The sequence below is a fragment of the Sinocyclocheilus grahami genome, unplaced genomic scaffold (genome assembly GCF_001515645.1).
Source record: "Sinocyclocheilus grahami isolate Dianchi unplaced genomic scaffold, SAMN03320097.WGS_v1.1 scaffold13.1, whole genome shotgun sequence".
NCBI lineage: Eukaryota > Metazoa > Chordata > Actinopteri > Cypriniformes > Cyprinidae > Sinocyclocheilus > Sinocyclocheilus grahami.
The window spans coordinates 1,297,051-1,319,598 of record NW_015505192.1 but is presented as its reverse complement, the minus strand read 5'-3'; the positions used below and the strand labels follow the sequence as shown (position 1 = coordinate 1,319,598).

At 36.0% G+C, this 22,548-nt stretch overlaps 1 protein-coding gene across 6 annotated transcripts in view; it reads left to right on the top strand.

Annotated features, from left to right (window-relative positions):
* The first annotated feature begins 4,204 nt into the window (after nucleotides 1-4,204).
* Nucleotides 4,205-22,548, top strand: part of LOC107598698 (solute carrier family 41 member 1-like) — a 22,119-nt gene continuing 3,775 nt past the window's right edge. Inside the window, exons 1-8 of one of the 6 annotated variants that reach the window (XM_016290110.1) lie at nucleotides 4,205-4,292; nucleotides 10,958-11,275; nucleotides 17,320-17,427; nucleotides 17,613-17,684; nucleotides 18,019-18,163; nucleotides 19,439-19,585; nucleotides 20,391-20,535; nucleotides 21,509-21,588. In XM_016290110.1, the coding sequence (XP_016145596.1) occupies nucleotides 10,982-11,275; nucleotides 17,320-17,427; nucleotides 17,613-17,684; nucleotides 18,019-18,163; nucleotides 19,439-19,585; nucleotides 20,391-20,535; nucleotides 21,509-21,588 (991 nt within the window). In that variant the 5' untranslated portion in view covers nucleotides 4,205-4,292; nucleotides 10,958-10,981. Of the gene's footprint in view, nucleotides 4,293-6,170; nucleotides 6,246-6,367; nucleotides 6,454-8,414; nucleotides 8,551-10,957; nucleotides 11,276-12,685; nucleotides 12,723-13,735; nucleotides 13,992-17,319; nucleotides 17,428-17,612; nucleotides 17,685-18,018; nucleotides 18,164-19,438; nucleotides 19,586-20,390; nucleotides 20,536-21,508; nucleotides 21,589-22,548 lie in introns of those variants that run through there. The other 5 variants (XM_016290095.1, XM_016290131.1, XM_016290101.1 and 2 more) reach the window with 5 other exon arrangements.

Sequence of the window (22,548 nt, the reverse complement as noted above, 5' to 3'; positions counted from 1 at the left end):
ATTTTTTATATTTAAAGAGTTTTTATATTTAATATATTTAAAGTGAGTTTTTTGGGCAGTTTAGAGTAGGGCTTCTTGTTTGTCATTTCTCCGATCACAAATGCAGACATGGTTTTATGTTTAAAAAGACAGTAGAAGTCATTATAATACATAATTATGTCCCCACTGGATGCCACGAATGCTTCGTTTATAATGGGTTTTCATGTTTTTGAATCATCGCTCTGGCCTGACAGGGCATCATCACAATATGGTAAGGGGCGTAACATTTCCGTCACACGCTTGAGGTATTCGGCCAATCACAACGCACTGGATAGCTGGCCAATCAGAGCACACCTCACTTTTCAGACCGATGAGCTTTGTAAAAATCGACGCATTTCAGAAAGGCGGGGCATAGAGGAGAAACAATAATGTACAGTATGTGGAAATTGTGTTTTTTTAACCTTAAAACGCATAAACACATTTCATTACACCAAATACACAAAATAATGTTCTTTTTAGCAACATCATATGACCCCTTTAAACAACTAGAAATGCTATGAAAGATCTATATGAAAACATAAAATATAATATATAAAATTATAAAGAAAGAAAATATATTATATTTTTATCAACAACATGAAGTACACCAAATTGGGGTTGATGAAAAGCTAATAATGTATCATAAAAATTTTCAATTAAAGAAAGAAATCATTTTATTATAAACAATCAAAATAAACTTTAAAATATTTTGTTTATTATGTCATGTGACCATTAGTCGATATCAGATAATCAATAAATGATGAATTTACTGCCAACGAATGAATATGTAATGGTAACGGCTCATTATTTTAAAATGTCAGGAATTTAATTACAAGTACTTTAGTTTGTTTAAGCTTTAGTTTATGCAATCCAGATTCAAGTTAATTAGTTAATACCAAGCACTGTTTATTATTTTTCAATTTATTTTACAATTACTTTTTTATATTTTACTCTGAGGCAGAATGAGAAACAGTGTAGGATTTTCTGGTCCCTCGATGGCTGAGATAATGAGATTTTTTTTGGCCATTTTATGACCTGCTTGGTGAAAGTTATATGTCTGATCTTCTGAATATGTATATAATACTACACAACTAGCCAGATAGTTGAACTATTGCTCATGTGCATACAGCACAAAGAGTGTAGGATGAGTTATGTGCTCAAATGTAATGTACTTAAGAGTTAAGATTCAAATCTTTACCTCTATGAGCTAAAGCAATAGTAATGCTACTTTTGCAAACACTACTGAATATTAATTAGCATATGTCACCTCTCAGGGTAAATTATTACAGTCTGCTGAAAGTTTGATTAAGAGTGAGCGTGTCTCTCTACACCTCTGAGTGTCGTAACAGTCCCTAAGAAGCACTAAAGCTGGTTCTGTGAGTCTCCTGTTCAATGACGTGACGTCAAAGAAAGAACGGTTCACTATCCCCATGAAACCCATTACAGAAGTTTTCCCTGTCCCTTCTCTTGCAAAGTCTGTTCGTTTCTTTTCTGCTGCACAGTAATGTTCAAACATTTGATCTGATAAGAGTGGAAAAATCCTGATAACAGATGTTTAATGGTCTGGACACATATCAGAATTGAGTAACACTCCGAGTTAGTGCAGAAAACCCAGTAGTGAGTGAGCAGTAATGCAAAAAAATGTAACATTCGCTAGAAAAAAGTCTCCTCAGGAGACCTTTCTGTGTGCAGCAAGTGCAATATATGTCATTTCATTAGCTTGGTGCATGTTGTGACATGAATTAGATTAAGTTCATAAAACTGGATGACTCAGATTTTGCACTTGTGCCCCGCCAGCAGACTGTCTTATAATTTCTGTTTCTGCAGTATTTGCTTTATCTCCTCGTTGTCCTATTCTGAAGAAGAATAGACTGAGGTGAGAAAGCAACAGGAGATGGGAAAGTTTATGCAGAAGACTGGACCGAGGAGAGAGAGAATGGACACTTGGTAGTGTGCAGAAATCTGAGAGCACATCAATCACTCTGTAACGTTATGTAATGGAGCTCTGCTGGAGAGGGTGGAGAACAGCTGCGGCCGATCGGAGCACGCTAAGCAAGAGTAAGCTGTGCTGTGGGAAAGCAAAGAAATGTATATAATATAAATTTAATATATTTTAAAATGTAGTTTATTCCTGTGATGCAAAGCTGAATTTTTTGCATCATTTCTCAGCGTCACATTATCCTTCAGAAATATATATAATATACTGATTTGCTGCTCAAGAAACATGTATTATTATTATTAATGTTGAAAACAGTTGTGCTTAATATTTTTTGTGGAATATAATATATAATAATATAGAATATTATATACCATTATATGATTATGCTTTTTTAGCTTTAAAGCATAGTTTATAATAATAAATATAATAGTTTAGTTTGCTTTTTTTTATTAAGAACTCTTTATCAAAGAAATGTTTCAACGAGAAAATGAATGGGAAAAATACTTCTGGAACCAAGGCCTCTGAAAAAGTGGCTAGTCACTGTTGTGCTCTGTTCATGGCTGCTGGTGGATGTCATAACTGCATCATTATGCTGTCAAAAAGCATGTTTTTCCATTGATGTCTTTTTAAAATAACTGCTCTTTCCCAACACAAATATTTCATCATATTATAGAAAATGTTTTCCAGGGAGCGGTTATATTTTCAGGGCTCCTGAAAGCATGAAATTAACTTTTTTTGCTTTTGACAAGTGATCAGTCACATGTTTCTGAAACTGAGTGCCCATGAAGCAAAGTTGGCATCCTCTAGGTTGCGTACTTCAAGGGGGGCATGTGCTACAGTAGCTGAGCGACTGCAATTGAGATGAACGGGAATGCTATCAGATAACTTTCCCTGTGTATTACAGACCTCTGTGGTTCATTCCCTGCAAGGAGTGAGCCAAGAGCCATCGCCACTGTGCCCTTGAGGAGGCACTTAACCTCAGGTTTCTCCACGGGAATTGTCCCTATAATAAAATCATGGTATCATTCTATTACAACATCTCATTTGGTAATAACCAAAGATCATATTCTATCCTAAGACAAAATCTGTTAATCACAAATGCACTGATTTCTCCTTGGCAGGCTGTTTGACAGCTACAGTAAGACATGTGTGCCAAACATATCCTTCATTCAGCATGTGCCATGGCAGGCATGTTCTCACTTGGATCAAACCACGTTTTCATGCACGTTATGACTCAGAAACATGATGAGACATCATGTTTGTTAGGGTTGCAACGGTGCCGTTGCTCGATTAGGAACCAGTGTTGATGCCACTCAAAATAAATTAATGGAGTTACAAGCAAGTGTGTGTTGAAAGTTTGCCCGTCGTCTTCAACAGCTCAAAGTAGAAAGCTGTCAGTCATACTCCTGACCTTCACATCCAGAATATGACTAAAGAGGCCTGGAATCAGAGCCATATGATCACCACGCTATGAACGCAGAGCCAAGATGTCATTTGAGAAGCTGTTATTAGCCCTGAGCTCAGGGAGAAGGAAATGTGTAGTGTTCGCAATCACGGTGTGGCTTCTGCTTCAGTAAATGATCAAATCTGCTTTAGCTATTTCTTATAGAATGTGCATCGAGACCATTTCTCTCAGCAAGAAAAGTTTCGAGGGTTTTACACGAGCCTAAGCTCCTTGGAATGTGTTGACACTAATCCCATTTCGGTTTAAGCTATTAAACCATCTAATAAATTTTGATTTATCTGTTCCCTGCTAAGACCTTGTTAACATGTGCGAAGCTACTGCATTTCAGGAAAGGTTAGGGGTTATGTGTTTCTTGGAACTCTAGTCTATTCCCTCTGTTGGAGTCTCTTCATGTTAGCGAAGTACACTAGAGATTAAACATATGTAGTTATAGGTTTACTAAAAGCTTCACTGCCTTGTAATTTTTGTGGAAACTGGTCCTGTTTACTTGTTACAGTGATTCTTTTTTTGATGTGACAGTTTTATGTGGTACGTTTGAGGTGATCTGCTCTGAGGAAGCAATTAGCCATCTTTTCCTGCTTTAGAAGTGGGAAGACGCCACTTGTCAACATTTTAATTAATGACTTTGATGGACATTTATGGGTTTGAAATGGTATAGCATGTACAGCATGTCTGCAATGCCTTTTGTCGTAAAGCAATGTTGCAGACTGATAAATACAGGATCGGTGCGCTTTCCCCGGCATAACATTCCTTCATTTTTGCTCCTTCTCTTTTGCTTTGAAGTTTGAGATGAAGGGGAGAACAGCTGGGACGTCTGAAGCCAAAGGAAGAGTGTGGGAGGTGGTGCAAAGTGAAAGTTAAGCATTGTGGGTAAGTGTTTGTGTGTGTGTGTGACAGGTGTCCACTGGGTGTCTCATTGGAAAGGGACAGCAGCTATATTTAGCACCTCTGACAAGTTTCCACCACTCCTGTCAGGCAACAGCATACCCATAATTACAGTGTATGTGTGTGTGTGTTTCTGTTTTACTGCATTTTAATCTGGTATTTAACGTCAGAGGTCCGTAAGAGGCATTGTATTGTATAGGAGTTCTTGATTTTTGTAATTCATCCACCAACGCGTTATTTTGCAATATTTCTTGATTAACATGCAAACCCTGTAATTCAGCTGTCCTGACCTGATTCATTTCAATTTCCATGTACTCTTTGCACATAATTACTAAAACACAGTTTCTCCTCAATAACCTTCATGTGGCTTATTTCCATTCAGCTAGAGGCACATGTTCTGCTCTACTTTACTTCCACCTAGTGGACGACTGCAACATCACACAGGAAGCAGAAATATTTAGAGCAGGGGTCTCCAAACTCGGTCCTGGAGGGCCACTGTCCTGCAGAGTTTAGCTCCAACCCTAGTTAAACACACCTGAACCAGCTAATTAAGCTCTTACTAGGCATACTAGAAGCTTCCAGGCAGGTGTGTTGAGGAAAGTTGGAGTTAAACTCTGCACGACACCGGCCCTCCAGGACCGAGTTTGGAGACCTGGAATTTACAGAATGTTTGTAATAGTAATGCATGTACTTACTATTTCTGCAGTATATACTGTGCACAGTATGGCCATTTTCAGCATGCACACAATACTTAGATTTCCTACTACATCTGCCAAATTGTGCAGAAGCTATAAGGCACGCTTATATTAGTTCACTCTGACAATTAAAATAAGGCTCAAATAAAATATAAATATTAGATGAAAATTAAATAAAATAAAATAAAAAACTAAATGTTGTAATAAAAAATAACTGAAATAAGTTTAAATACTAAAATTATTAAAAAAACAAACAAACTCTAAACTGTAGTGTAGAATAGTGTATCCCACAATGCAATGTGTTTGACTTGACATTCCTTTTTCAGTGTGATTAAATAATTGAACATTTTTAACATCTCTTTTTGACACAATATTTAATCTGATATATAGACATTTATAAAGTATTCACATATAAAATATAAATATTTTATATAAAATTGAATTGAAAAGGCAAAGTACCCATTTTATTTCCAAGATCATAGCGTAACACTCATATAATGCGTCATGTGACAAATATGTAGCATACTATGTTTTGAAACGTTTACCCTACTGTTTTACTTACTGTGCAGTATTTAGTGAGCTAGTACTGCCATCTGAACACAGTCTAGGATCTTTGGTCTATGTCGATTTTGATTCTGTTACAGTCTGGCTTCTTTCTTTTTTCCTGCAAAAAATAAAAAACAAAATTTGATGACGACAATTCAACTGAGAATTACAATTACATAATACTGTTATGAAATATATAAACAAAAAACCCTGAAATTTGAAAATGTGGTTATGTAATAGCCCATTGAGACAATGTTTGAAAGCAACAGAAGTAGCACAGTGTAAATGCAGTGTAAAGTGACTTACTGAACGTCATATGCTGTGCTTCAACATTGTTTGCATAATTACGCCACCAAATGAGGTCTAAAAGCTTTTTCAAAACCTGTGAATGCAAACACTGACATTTCAAAATTTGGTGGCAGTGAAGTGACTGTGATACGTGTATAGAAAGCAGTTAACTGGCTCTTTGAAGGGAGAGGAGCGGTGGGTTTCCCTGTCAACACCATCTTCCCAGTGGCAGATGAGGTCAGACAGGAGGGGGCTGTTCTAAACTGCCAACGGGATGAAATTTAAGACACTCTCCGAAGCCCCCCTATCGGTGACTCCTCCAATCCGACTTCACGTTGTTATTCTCGGTGCCCTCTAAGATTTATGCTGGTCACTTACGACTTTCCTTCGCTTTGCCACATTGTGATAGGTAAGACGTTTATGTGTTAGATTTGCATGGACAAATCAGTGCTGTACTTACACCATAGCTGGATTTGAGATTGATTTGTGTTATCAGCTTCCCATAAAATGGACCATTCACACATTCAATTATAAAGTTGTCTGCCTGGTGTGCAACTTTTCATGACCTTTGGAAGTTAGATGCATGCGTGGACACCTGCAATGTGGACAAATGCAAGGTAGAGCAGTCACGTTATTATATACTTAACTTTAGAAGTAGACAGCATGTTTATTCTCTCATTCCTCAAAATCGGGTTTCATTACAAATTAAATATAGTAATTATCGCTACAAGGTTGTATTATGCACTAAATAAAACAAATGTATGTATAAAAAGATTCAAACGAAAGGTAGAACTTACAACATTGAATCGGGTGCTGGCAAGTATGGGAGTTTCGTGTTTGAATGAATCATATAAGTGAATGAATCAATCTGGTTCGAACGATGCAAGGTAGAGCAGTCACGTTATTATATACTTAACTTTAGAAGTAGACAGCATGTTTATTCTCTCATTCCTCAAAATCGGGTTTCATTACAAATTAAATATAGTAATTATCGCTACAAGGTTGTATTATGCACTAAATAAAACAAATGTATGTATAAAAAGATTCAAACGAAAGGTATAACTTACAACATTGAATCGGGTGCTGGCAAGTATGGGAGTTTCGTGTTTGAATGAATCATATAAGTGAATGAATCAATCTGGTTCGAATTAATCATTAATGTTTCTAGTTCACCAAAGTCGCTTCCTTTTGAAGCACGTGATTTCCTTCACTCCCAGTCCCAGTGATTTGAGAATGAAGCGTCTAGTTTAAAGCTGGATTAGGAATATCATACTAGCCTACTCTTAATATTTAAATAGCCTATACTTATTATTTATAAATAATAAGCATAGTAGTATTCTATTCTCAATTCAACCAAATTGAATGATCTTCTGACCAATTGAACGATTCGTTCTCTTCGCTATGCAAGTCACAATGAGTGCGGATGAATTATGAATATGTAGGCTAAACATGATGGCTATACATAATTAAAAGTTGTAAGAACAATACTGAAACATAAAAAAAATATTATTCTGTTATTGGCGTATTTAATTTGGGAAGACGATTATTATGCTTAAACACGTGTTGTTTCGGTTTTGAACGAATCACTTAAAGGGGTCATATGATGCTGCTAAAAAGAACATTATTTTGTATTATTTGGTGTTATGAAATGTGTTTATGCGGTTGAAAATTAAAAAAACACATGTATTCCCTCAGCGACCAGCACAGATCAGCTCTAGGCATGACGAAGTGGATATAAAAAATGAGAATAAAAGTTACGCCTTCTTTCTTTGCATGAACATTTGGGCAGCGTTATGCAAATCTTCCCACATAGTGAGGTAGATATGTGGGGGCGTGTTAGAACGAGCCGGTTTAGGTAGGCATGGCTAACTCTGAACTTTTATAAAGAATATCTCTTTGGATTTGAGACTTTAGTCTTTGCAACTTTACAGATCTTCTTTATGCACCAAGAGCTTGTAACACTCCAAAGAGAAAGGAAAAATTGAAATCGCATCATATGACCCCTTTAACTGATTCGAATGACTCACCATTACAAACGAAAACACTCGCTTGTCGCCACCTGGCATAACTATGTAATCGACAGAAAGTATCACTAAATGAATTGATGAATACATTGTAAATAAATATTTACAGTGAACAGAGTTAAAAGAAAAGGCTCTAGTCACTGGATAAAAAAATCCCAAACGCTATTTACTGACGTCAGAAGCAAGCATGCGTAGATAAACGCTTTAAAGTAGTGGAGTAGTATCTGTGGAAAAAAAACACCTTAAACTAATTTGTAAACATTAAAACCTTAACATAGGCCTACGTCGATAGTACTTTTATATGCTAAGGTTTTAAAACAGCAGGCTGTGTTAGTTTATTATTTTCAAAAGTACTATATTCTATACATTGATGGAATAGCTCGTCCTCTATCGAATTGCATAGGTTGCCCAAAATCACGAATCCACTCATGAATATTAATTTAAGCATGCTGACGTTGCTTCGTAACCTTCCAACGGCTCTGCAGCGCGTCCCCACGTGACTAATAAATATTCATGAGCTAAGCTTTCTCCGTAGTACTATTGGTGAATTCGTTTCCTATCTAGGAAGTTAAACATTTCGAGTAGCGATTCAACGCGCTTAAGCGTTTACAGTGATTAATATCGTTATCGATAGCGAAGTTTCATATAATGTGATGAATATAAACACAAAAGAAGGGCTAATTTGAGACGGTAGGCTGTTCTTTACGTGACTTTCTATTGCTGATGTGGAGCACAAGCCATCATGATCCGTGTGTAACCCATCATTGTTTTCCGCATCTGTCCTTCTCATCGATAACATTCAGTTTCGATGCACAAACGCGTGACATACATTTATTTGTTAGAGGAACGGTTTTGTGATATTTGAGTTTTGTCAGTGATATCTGTGGGAATGTACGACTTGTTATTGCTATGGCAACGTGTCATCAGTGCTTATGGACCAAACCATGATTATCATCGGTGTGATCAGAGATGGAAGTGAATCAGATCAGACTGTTGATACATTGTATATCATTATATTGATAATAAGTTCTGTTTTAAGTTGCTTGATAGAGCCCACTTCCAAAGTACTGATGCAAAATCTGTGTACTGATTAACATTGTACTGAATACATTAACACTGATGCAGTAACATTTCTGCAGCTTCACTCTTTACAATTGCTTCATGTTCAAAATCACTTACAGATAAATCACTTAAAATGAATGTTGTGAGGAAAAATACACGTTTACACATTTTGCAGCCACATTGAGAGTCTGGGATTGGGGATGTAAAATAATTATGGAATAAACAGTGTTATTTTAGATGATTATTTTCTGAACCAGGTTTTGTTTCTGTTTTTCGTTTTTGTGTTAATCGTAGTTAAAGTTGTGTACAATATAGATACAGTCAAACCAAGATTTATTCAGACACCTTCAACATTTCACACAGTATCACAGTTTATTCGCTATAGTTTAGAAAATGGTAATAAAATATGACAAGAACTCAGAGTTAAACTGTGTCAGAACAAATCATCTTGATAATGTCAGATAACACTTAAAGGGGTCATATGATGTTGCTAAAAAGAAGATATTTTGTGTATTTGGTGTAATGAAATGTGTTTATGCGGTTTAAGGTAAAAAAAACACATTATTTTCCACATACTGTACATTATTGTTTCTCCTCTATGCCCCGCCTTTCTGAAACGCGTCAAGTTTTACAAAGCTCATCGGTCTGAAAAGCGAGGTGTGCTCTGATTGGCCAGCTATCCAGTGTGTTGTGATTGGCTGAATACCTCAAGAGTGTGACGGAAATGTTACGCCCCTCACCATACTGTGATGCCTTGTCCCGGCTGGAGTAACGAGACAAAACCATTAAAACCCATTACAAACGAGGCATTTGTTGCATCCAGTGGGGACATAATTACTGATTATAATGACTTATACTGTCTTTTTACACATTGCATCGCGCCGTGTAAACACAAAACCATGTCTGCATTTGTGATGAGCGTCACACACGGCGGGGTAGAGCACACGGCGGCCTTGAGTGAGCGGAGGCTGGCGGCTAGAGTGAGCAGAGGTGGCGGATTCGATGAAGGAGCGTCCGATTCTTTATGCACCAAGAGCTTGTAACACTCCAAAGAGAAAGGAAAAATTTAAATCGCATCATATGACCCCTTTAAGCAAAACATGGTCAGGTTAAAGCATCTGAATAATTACCAAATTTTTTATCAGTTTTACTGGTAGTCCACTGCTATTCCCACTATCCTCTCTCTCACTCACACACACACACACACAGTGGCTGACTCTTAACTTTTATAAAGAATATCTCTTTGGATTTGAGACTTTAGTCTTTGCAACTTTACAGATCTTCTTTATGCACCAAGAGCTTGTAACACTCCAAAGAGAAAGGAAAAATTTAAATCGCATCATATGACCCCTTTAAGCAAAACATGGTCAGGTTAAAGCATCTGAATAATTACCAAATTTTTTATCAGTTTTACTGGTACTATTCCCCTATTCCCACTATCCTCTCTCTCACTCACACACACACACACACACACACACACACACACACACACACACACACATATATATATATTGTTAGTTTTAGTTTCAGTTTTAGTGAACTATAATAACCTTAGTAATTCAAAAGGAAATTTTTATCTTTAGAAATAAAAATTAAAACAAAGCAAACCTGGTTGTACAAGTACTGATTTTTAACATTTACGATATAAACATTTATTTTATACTATTATATATTTATATATTATTTAAAATTATATTGTAGCCACATATTTCATAATTTTATTCAAAGTTTTTTCTTCACAAAAGTAATGCTACAAAATTATTAGCATTGACATCCTAGAATCAGAATTCAGCATAATGTTCATTATACCACCACATATTTAAGTTTGTTGTTCAGCTTTTCACTCAAATTTTTTTTGCTGACATTATCATTACATTATCATGTTGCAAAAACATTTGTATTAAATTAGAAAAATGCAAAAAAAAAAAAAAGTTTCTTGTCTCGGACTTATGAACCCCAACCTTGTTTTGGCATAAACCTTTTTTTTTTGCCTGTACCTGTGTTGAAGAGCTGTCTTTGACTTTCTGTTGCTCAGAAGGAGCAGACCGGAGACTCCACCATGGCAGGAGACGAAGCTCGGCAGAGGAAAGGAGGTGGCCGCAAGAAGTCCAAAAAGGGGAAAGGGAAGGGGCAGGGTGGTTTGGATCAGACTGGAAGTCTAGATGGGCAGAATGACCTGCTGTTACCCCCTCCCACCATACCACCCAAAAAGCCTGTGGAGGAGAGGACCAAAACAGCCCTAGCTAAGATAGAGGATGAGTCGGCCACTTCTATCTGCCTGCAGGTGCTGTTCCCCTACCTGCTGGCTGGGATGGGGATGGTGATGGCAGGCATGGTGCTGGACAGTGTACAGGTAAGAGACTTTTGAAGAACTTTCTGCAACATTATGTAACGCTTTATAGCCTGACATGACTTTCCAACAGTATGATGCTATAGCAGCTAATGTGCCCACTTTAATTATCCAGCATGTCAAGTGCTGATATTTATGGGCCTCACTTAGAGGAAGCAGAGTGTGAGGGAAATTAATGTGATGATTAAAATTCACTCGGAAGATGAGGAACTGGAAAAACACTCCAATCATGAAGTATTGAAGCAGTAGTTCAACCAAAAATTGTCATTTTAAAGTCATTACAAACCTGTATGTTTTGTGGAACACAAATTGAGATGTTTAACAAAATGACCAGGCTATAAATTATTGGGTTTTGAATAGGTTTTTAGGGTGGTCAAGCTCCAAAAAATGGATAAGATGAACATAATAAACATAAACATAATAGGTGTGATATAAACTCTATTTTTCTTCTTCCCAACCTGATTCTTGCTTGTTTATCTTGAGCTTCTTATTTAGTTTCGAGACATTATGAAAGGTGGTGAACCATGCCCCTTCTTGAAACTGGAAAATTCCAGTCCCTACAAAATGAAATGTGCCAAAACATTTATTGAACGAAAAACACATTTCGTGATAATGACTGATCCTTTCGTCCACCAAGAGATATAAACTCAGATTTCAGAGGAGATTTAAACTTGGAATTCCAAGAAAAAAGTCACAAAAGTCAAGACATAAACCCAGAATTTCTAGAAATAAGTCTGACTTGCAAGATATAAACTGAAAATTTTGAGAACAAAGTCAGATTTGTGAGATGTTGACTCAAAATTACGAGATATAAACCTGAATTGTGAGATGTAAGCTCTAAATTGCGATAAATAAAGTCAGAATTGTGAGATGTTAATTAATAATGTCAAGATATAAACTCAAAATCGTGAGAAATAAAGTCAGAATTGCAAGATGTAAATTTGGAATTGCTAGAAAAAAGTCAGAATTGTGAGATGTTAGTTCTTAATTGCAAGACATAAACTCAGAATTGTGAGAAATAAAGTCAGAATTGTGAGATGTTAGTTTTTAATTGCAAGACATAAACTCAGAATTGTGAGAAATAAAGTCAGAATTGTGAGATGTCAACTTAAAATAGCAAGACATAAACTGAGAGTCAGAATTGTGAGATAAAAAGTCGCAATTACTTTTTTACTTTTTTATTCCGTGGCGGAAACAGGCTTCCATATAAGAGTTAAGTAAATATTGCCCAAAAAGCTATTACTTTAAATATTATATCCGGTCCTAAAATGTGTTGTTATAGAACTGGTTATCATTTAATAGTCTTAAGAGATGCTGTGTCCTAATGGTGTTTAATGAATGAGATTTGCTGCGTCACTGTGCCATGCTCACGTCCAAGCAGGCTTCTTTTTTTTTTTCTTTTTTTAGCTGAATCATGCCCCTCTTTCCAATGTGTCCTCTACGTAGAGTGGTGAGTAATCGAACAACGCTGCTTTTACAACCCCAAGGGTTCTCAATCTGTCTCTTTGTCTCTCGTACACACACTTGTTCCATCTCGATCTATCTTTTCCTCTCTATTCCTTTCTCCCCTCTCGTCCTTCTCTGATAAAAACACTCCTTCACAGCTGATAAGACAGGTTCAGTAATACGTCAGAGGAGACATTAGCAGAGAGCAGGACAAGGGGAACAGACCCAAGACTCTGAGCAGATAAAACGGTTGATGGGAAGTAATAAGGGTTAGACGAGTGACTGCTCGAGGGCCTGATGCACCGGTGAGGAGGGGGTGAAGAGGACTGCCCACAGGAGCAAGTGGAAATAAAGCCTCAACATGCGTTTCTGTCACATTCTGGACCTGTTAGACTATGCCTGATGGCGGAGAGGTGTTTAAATCGACGTTGATACGGACAGGACTGTTTGTCTTGTGAGTCACGACTCCTGTGGCGGAGAGAAGACGCGCTCTGGAGAACGTAGTGCTCGTGTACATGGATGTTCCAGCGACCTGCAAGTGAAAAAAGAGGCAGCTTGGGAAATATTGTTGGAGTCTTCAAGGGACAACCTTTATAACAGCCTGTATAACCTGTATAACAACTCGATACTTCATCTTACCAGGCATAAGACGAGTCTCAAGAAATTTTTAGAAGTGGATTTTGACATTCAGAGAACCAAGTGAGGAGAAGGATGCTCCGCTGAGACTTTTTTAAATGTAAAGGTTCCTATTGGATTTTGGTCGAAAACCCATGTGGCATTGATAGATGAAATATATAGTGAGTGCATCAGCCATCTTTTTGGGACTTTGCTATCGTGGGACAATCTGAAGATACTACACTGCCTCATCGTTTAATCTTAAGAACATCCTGTTTTTCTGAGTCAGCATATTATTTTTCTTCTTCCCAACCTGATTCTTGATTGTTTGTCTTCAGCTTCTTATTTAGTTTCGAGACATTATCAAAGTAGCATTTAGCCATCTAAGAGGGTGTTAAAAGCTTCCAGGAACCCTTGTCAATCTCAGTCGTGGCTCTCATTGTTGGGGAATGGGGTAACAGAGATGGTGGTCACACAGTTAGAGCTGGAGCTCTGTTATCAGGGGAAGAAGCTCAGAGGTTTCACCTGCAAGCTCACCCGGTCGGCTCATGGCTTCCTGCCGGAGAGCTCGTACATCATCGCTGCGCAGGTCCTACTGCCGTTTCTGCTGGGCGGGCTGGGTATGGTGGCGGCCGGTATCATCATGGATATTGTCCAAGTATGAGCGATTTAATCTAGATTTGGTGTATTTCTTGGTTGCGTGTGTTATTGAAGCTGTAAATAATGCTATTTTCCAATCAGTATTGATAACTATTGATGGTACCATGGTTCAGTGATGGGATCAGATGGTAATAGAATGGTACTTTGATCCAACCTTACTTTTTTTTTTTGGATATGTGCATGTAGTTTTATCTACTGTAAATATCATGGGAGCACTACAGTATTTTTGCAAGGGTATGGTACTACCATATTTATATAACATAGTTTGTTCATGTTAATTCAAGAATACCATGGTATACATATCTACAAACATGATATTGCTATTGTACCATGTCCCAAAAATCATGATAATACCATGGTACTGTTGTACTTTATTATTATTATTATTATTTTATTTTACTTTGTTAGGATTAAATGTTGAAGTATTTAGATATTGAAGGTTAGATATTAAAGAAATAAGCCAGGTTAATAAGAGAATCTTAAAATATCTTAATCTAGGTAAAATTACTGTGATGCATGCCTTTGAATGGCTTAATGCTTTAATAACATGATAGCAACAGCAGCATGATAACTAAATACATTTATTTGAACAAATATTGTATTGTATTAATTACATTAATAAAATGTATGAATTTATTTAAAAAATGACAAAAATATTTTTAAAATATAGATACATTTTTAAAATAAAATTATTAATATTTTTTGTAGTTGAAATAAAGCAGTAATAAAATAAAATATTAAATGGAAAAACATGCACTTAAAACATTTCCTTGGGAACTAAAATAAAGTTAAAACTAAATGAATGAATGAATGAATGAATGAATGAATGAATGACAAAAACGTAACAAAATTACTAAAATGTAAACTAAAATTAAAGGGGTCATATGATGCGATTTCAATTTTTCCTTTCTCTTTGGAGTGTTACAAGCTCTTGGTGCATAAAGTCTGTAAGTACGTTTTCATTTAAAGGATTTGCCACTGATGATTCAAACGTGAGTTTTGAGCAGTGTATAGTAGCGTTTGTATTTTGTCATTTCTCCGATCACAAATGCAGACATGGTTTTATGTTTACGCGGCGCGATGCAACGCAACGCGTAAAAAGACAGTATAAGTCATTATAATAAGTGATTATGTCCCCACTGGATGCAATAAATGCCTCGTTTGTAATGGGTTTTCATGTATTTTGTTTCATCGCTCCGGTCGGGACATGGCATCAACAGTATGTGAGGGGCGTAACATTTCCGTCACAGGCTTGAGGAATTCGGCCAATCACAACGCACTGGATAGCTGGCCAATCACAGCACACCTCGCTTTTTCAGAACGATGAGCTTTGTAAAAATTGACGCGTTTCAAAAAGGCGGTGCATAGAGGAGAAACAATAATGTACAGTATGTGGAAAATAATGTGTTTTTTTAACTTTAAACCGCATAAACACATTTCATTACACCAAATACACAAAATAATGTTCTTTTTAGCAGCATCATATGACCCCTGAAAATCATAAAAGCTCATTCAAAATATTAATAAATATTGTAATAGTACAGAAATAATACAAAAATAACACTGCTTAGATGGACCATAATTGCACCTTGAACTAAACTGTAGAATAATGTATGTAGATCTAAAGTTATTGCATTCTAACACAAAATATGGATATTTCAGTTAGCATACTCATTTTTTGTATCTACACTATACAATTGTTTCATAGGATATCAGACAATCACACAATCACATGCTAGCTTCCAGTAACGGTTGCATGTGTTCCTGTCCTCTAGATAGACGCAGTTGGCATGGACTGTGTTTTGTGTCTATTAATTGAATTCTCATGGGGGTGGGTGAGATAGACCGAGCGAGAGAATGAAAGCTTGTTTCTAGAAGAGATGTGGGCTAGATCCCAGGACGGGCCTGTGACATGACACCAGCCCCTCAAAACAGCCTGGACTGTGCGTGTGGTAAAAATACCGGCCCCTGGCAGGCTGGCACCGGTCTCTTATCTGTTCATTTAAACATTATGGCTATTTTTAACTGCATGAGTGGGTTTGTGAAGAGAGGAGTGCTCAACTCGTATACTGACACATACTAAATATAAACGCACACTCGCACAGCACAAGAAGCCATTCATATTCAGTGAGTCACTGTGACACTTTTGTCCGTTTGCCCATTATGTGATGATATTTATGACTTTGCTCATGACTAGTCTGTGTGTTGACTGGAAGGATCAGAAAAAAAGCTGAAACTGACACCTAGTTTGAATGAATATGTACTCTTGTGAAGTATCTTTAATTCGATTAAGAGCATCTCAGTTTATGGCCTGTACATCGAGACGTCACTCAGTTTAAAAATATTGACCATGATGGTCACATTAAAAGTGATATATGTGTGAAAGCCAATGCACTATAATGCACTATATCTTCAAATTCTTGAAAAGTTCAGCATGTATTTATGGATCTGGGGGCGGGGTTTCAGTTCCCAGCATGCAACGCGGATCTGTAATGAGAATTATTGTTTTACTGTTTACCGTTGTATTTATTGCACCAGTTTTTAATTTGTTTGTTGTCCCTTTGTTATGTGTTGATTTTAAGTGCAATTCAGATGTGAATTTTCTAGTGTCACCCTCATTGTGGTTTGCACTACGAATTATTGGTGAAAATAGCTTATCAATTTAGTTTAGTTTGAAATTCTTAGGCTATGTTCATAATAAAATACTAGCATACTCCATGGTATATTATAAATGGGTGCCATAAAAAAAGGGAAAAATGCAATTTTAAATTTTAAAATTAATCAGAATAAATGTATTTTCTGTATATAAAATACTCTTTTTTTTTTTTTTGCTTTGTGATATTGAAAATAAATAAATAAAATTCATTTATGTTCCTTCATGTTCCTTCCCCCCAGTGTGTCATCGTTCAAAAAAGACAAAAAAACCTTCCTATTGTAATAAAAATAATCCTGAATGACTTTTTTATTTAATGTTTTTAAAATGTATTTTAAATCTGCATAAATTACATTGTCTTAATACTAAATACTACCTTGATAAGTTTCATATAATATTTTACAACATATTTGAAAGATAGTAATTTTTAGAAAATAGTTTTTCAAAAATGTCAAATTTAAGTCTTTTTTTGGGGGGGGGGCATTGTGTTTGTTTCAAACTCTGTGTTTTTAAAATGCCATGAAAGTCTGTTTTTGTTGTTATAAATCACTTGATTGCGCATTCCTCTTTTCATTTTACTAATAGTGTTTTAACAGTTCCAGGTCAACCCTGATGTAATGGAGAACTTAATGTTTCAGACTGTTTAGAAATATCTCCTCTTTGTGTGTTTTAGCACTGGGATGTGTTTAAAGCGATCACAGAGGTGTTCATCCTGGTACCTGCTCTAGTGGGGCTCAAGGGAAACCTGGAGATGACTCTAGCATCTCGTCTCTCTACTGCTGTATGTAAAAATGCTTATCCAACTGGACAATATATGCATTACTGTATGTATATATTACTTATAATCTATCTTAAGATGTAACTTTTAATGGCCCTGAGATGATCAAGTGTGTCTCATCATGACTAAATGAAAACGCTTCAAGCTGTTATCTGCTTCACTGTGGTTTTGTTTCCCGTCTTCCTCAGGCTAACACCGGACAGATGGACGACCCCAAACAGCAGTGGCTGATGGTGACCTGTAATCTTGCTCTTATTCAGGTGGGTGAAACAGAAACACACAGATATTTTATATGATTGATATTTTACATAATCCACTGCAATTCGACTTTAGTTCCTGTCAGAGATAATTTAGACAATATAAACATGAATTAACCGAACAGACTTTCGGAGACATTTAACTTTAAATAAATATAAAAGAATATGAACAATTCCTCTATGAGACTTCATTCTGCAGGAGTCCTCGGTCTTAATTACCAATGAGTACTCATTATAAAAATACATTTTTTTATCTGTTTAATGGTGACTGAAGGCATATGATCTTAGGCTCTGATGAGCAGCTGTGATTTTAGAGCTCCTCTGCTGTCTTCCTTAGGTTCAGGCCACTGTGGTGGGCTTCCTGGCAGCTCTTGCGGCCGTAGGTCTTGGCGCTTTGTCCAGAGGGGGTGTAGAGCTGGACCAGGCGGCTGTCCTGTGTGCTAGCAGTGTTACCACCGCATTTGTGGCTGCTCTGTCCTTAGGTACACCACTCTTTATTTCTTCAAGATAACATGAAATCAAAATGCACTTTCTTCATAAATACAGAGTTCTGGTACTCTAGATGGCGCTGTCCGATAGGTCTAACTCAATCTGACCTAATGACATCATTATCACATGGCACAGCTGATTGGTTCTCTCCTGTATCGGTTGCCAATGAGCTCGCTGCTCCACATTCAACTATATGACTAGTGCTTGCGTTGCAGTTGCAGCTTGCTTCAGAACCCTCCACCTTCCCCAGCTCCACCTGTATAGATCTGCTACGAGGTGATTCATGTATGCTATATGGGGGTTATTTCATGAATGTTATATTTGCAGCAGCAGTATTTCTTACATGCTCACAGCAGCATGTTGTGGATGCATTGGCAGTAGCAAGTCTCGGTAGCAGACATATTCTGACAAGACCAAATACATTATCATTGTCATGTACATTACCATGCCAATCCCTCCGAGAGTTGTCATGACATAAATATATCTGGTCTTATTGCTAATGATTCACTAATTGATGTCACATTATGAAAAAACATAAATATAATTTTCATGATCTAGAACTGTATGGAAATGTATGTGCTTCTAAAACAGTCTACTTTTCACAATCCACAATACAGAAAAAAATCAAGTTCCAATATTACTTTCTATATACATATTTAAAGTGTATTTTAAGTTTGGGGTCAGTCAAAAATGTTTTTTTTGAAGTAAATGTAAAAATATTTTTTATTCAGCAAGGATGCTTTAAATTCAAAAGTGACGGTAAAGACTTTTACATTGTTACAAAAATGTGTGTTCGTTCTACTCAACAAAGAATCCTGAAGAAATGTGTCACAGTTTCCACAAAAATATTAAGCAGTATGAAATCAACCAATTAGAATGATTTATGGAGGATCATGTGACAGAAGACTGGAGTAATGGCTGCTATTCTTTTTTATTGGACAATTTTAATGGAAATGTGATGGGAATTCATGTTGTTTATATGTACTGGAATAGCTTTGTAGCTTGTACAGGATGTGCAAAGCAACATTGTGTATAAAACATTTCTGAATAAGGCATAAAATATTTTAAAATAACAAACACCACCCAGACTATGATTTCAGTGTTCCTATTTTTTAATAAAAGCATTTGCATGCCAAAAGGCAGGACCTTTCTGGGGAATGCAACACAATCATTTAGTCTTTTTTTCTTTGAATCTTACATTTCTTTGAATATTACAGTCTAACATTACCCTGTCAGTTACAGACTCTGCTGCTTTCTTCCGTGTCCAGGTCTGGTGATGATTGGTGTGATCATTGGCTCCAGGAAAGTGGGCATCAACCCTGATAATGTGGCCACACCGATAGCAGCCAGTCTGGGAGATCTCATCACTCTTTCTCTGTTGGCTGGAGTCAGCAGCACACTGTTCCAGTACAGAGGTGTGGGACCATTTAGTTATTCATGTATTAATAAATAATAACTGCTAGTTTAAAACCTGTACATTACATATTGTTACAAAACAGGCTGATATTTATTAACAGCCTTAATTATATTGACAATCATTAAATTGAAGCAGTGTTTAAAAACACTGCAATTTAAAAATAAATCCATAACTTAATCACTTACTTTTATATATATATATATATATATATATATATATATAATGATTATTAAATTATTATATATAATAAAGTATTATTATTTTTATTTATATTAAATTAAATTTATATATATTAAAATGTCTTAACTATAAAAAATTAAGTAAATTACAATTAAATCAATCAAAAATAAAGTACTGTTATTTTTTGTATTAAATGACATTTGTATTAAATAAATAAAATATATATTAAAATATCTTAACTATAAAAAATTAAGTAAATTACAATTAACATTTTCAAACACTTTTTCTTTTTGAGCCTCTAAATGTTCCTTATTAAATGAGTGTAAACTGTTAAACATGTACCAGAAGAGGGCAGTAAAAATTCACCAAAATAGTACTTTATTACAAAGATGTGCATTTTTAGGTCTCATGGTTTCCATGATTAAAGATTACATTAAAGAGTGGGAATCCTTTCCTCTTAGGAAATTCATCTTTCTGTTTTGTTTAGAAACATCACAGACTCCATTCTCTAGAGTCTTTAAAATCTGGATTTACATAAATCATAGCAGATTATCTGAAATATGTAACTATTTATTATGTGTAGCATATATCATCAGGGTAATCTACAATGTTTGTGTGTCCAGATGTGTGGTACTTGTCCCCGTTGGTGTGTGTCTTCTTCCTGCTGCTCATTCCTCTCTGGGTGCTCATCGCTAGACAGAGTCCACAGATTAAAGAGGTTCTGAAGTCGGGCTGGCAGCCTGTTATAGTGGCCATGTCCATCAGCAGGTACAAACGTGCATACAGAGACACAGTCTTCTATTAATGTGTCAGATTAACATGACAATCGTTATGTATTCATTAATAACTAATTAATTGTGCCTGTAATAAAGGATTAAATAGAGGTAAATATTAGGGATTTTTTTTCTTTTTTAGATCTGGAAAAGTAATGGAAATTATATATATTTTAAAATCAATCAGTTGATATAAATCTTTATGGAAGATGACTCCAAAATTACTTATTAGCTAGATTGCTCTGTTTAGAGTGTACTCTCAATCATAAAAAAAAAAAACTGAACAACTAATAAAAAATAGTTGCCTTAAAGGTATGGGAAACTTAAAAATAATTTTGACATTCAAGTTTTTGTACTTAGAATTCCCTGAAAAAAAAGAACAAAAAAAGACTGTCCAATTTACTCAGTCATTAGTTTTTGTGCGTGTGTGTTTCTCTTCTAAAATACTGATTAATGTATTTCTCTAAAATGTGTAATCTACTAGATTACAATACAATATATAGAACTAATTAATGTTGAAAATGACTATTGCTTTTGACATTACTGGAAACTAGCATATTAGCATGCTAATATGTGCTGCTTCTAGCTATTAGTTTGCTGTGTAGCTAGCTAGTACAACCTCATTAATATAATAACAGATATATTATATTGACTTCAATGAATCCTTTCAGGGAACCATGTAAAATCACTTTAGTGCTACTTAATTGGGTCATTTAAAAATACCCTAATTCCAATGAAGTTACATTAGCAAATTATGTTTTCCGACCAAGACTTTCTGACTTATTAAAAAAAAATTACAAATAAAAAATACCATCAAGATGACTTAATAGGACATTACTCATTCAAGATGTAAACATTCCACTAAAATAACTCCTTTTGTGTTTCATGGAAGAACAGGTTTGGAAACAAAATAACAACAGAAATATCATTTGTGGGTCAACTAATCATGAAACTCTTGCCAATTTAAGTTTCGGAGGCCTTATTCTTGATAAGACTGTGAGCGATCCGAACTTTGAGGGCATGGCGGTCTTCACACCAGTCATAAACGGTGAGTAAATGTCAATCCCAGATGGCACACATACGTATGCAAGATCTGTTATAGATCACTTCATCTGGAAAGCATCTGCTGTGTACAAACATCTGATAGACGTCTTTAAGATGTCAGTTTTACATACACTCTAATTCATAAACATCTTAAAGACATCTTCTAAACGTCTATTTGACATCTGATAGGAAATGTCCTATAGACATATTGCATATAACACTCAGAACATACTCAGAACCATGCTGAATGTACAGTAGGCAATACAGAGTAACAGCAAACCTGAAAAACAAGTTCAGAAACTTAATTTAAGGCCCTTTTCCCACTTCAACTTCTCATTACAGTAAAATTGATCTCATCTCTTTCTGCGTTTGGAACTCAATTCGTGGATTCAGGGAGACAATTGGACTGCGCTGCCAAAATAAAACCATCTCATTCCAAATCATCGCAATAAATCAGAGCACTGGCTTTTCATTGGCGGCATTTTATTGTACATGAAAGAAGTCAAGTATTTTGATGGGAGTTACTAATAGACTTAAAAACCCCAGCTGAGGCAGAGTTTGTTTGGTTTTATGTAAAATATCACTTGTGGTGATTTGTCAACTTTAGAAATCTGGTTTAGATTTCCCCTCGCTGGTTCCGTTCCTACTCAGCTGCACATGTGCTCTACCAACGTCCCGTCCCTCTCGAACGATGACTCAACAATATGTTGGCGGAAACTACACGCATCCCAATGGGAATAGAGCATGTCAGAGTAGTAAAAGCGGCCTAATCCAGTAGTAGCTGTGATTTCTCAGCCAAAAAGTTCTCTGACGTCTTCTCTAGTTGTTTATCTGGATCTGGCACACTATTTTTCCAGCTCAATCCTGAGACAAACTGCCCTTAATGAGGAACACAAGGTGGCTGTGATTCAGGAAGACTTAATTTGATACCTCATTACCTAGTTTGATATTCATATCAAGGAAT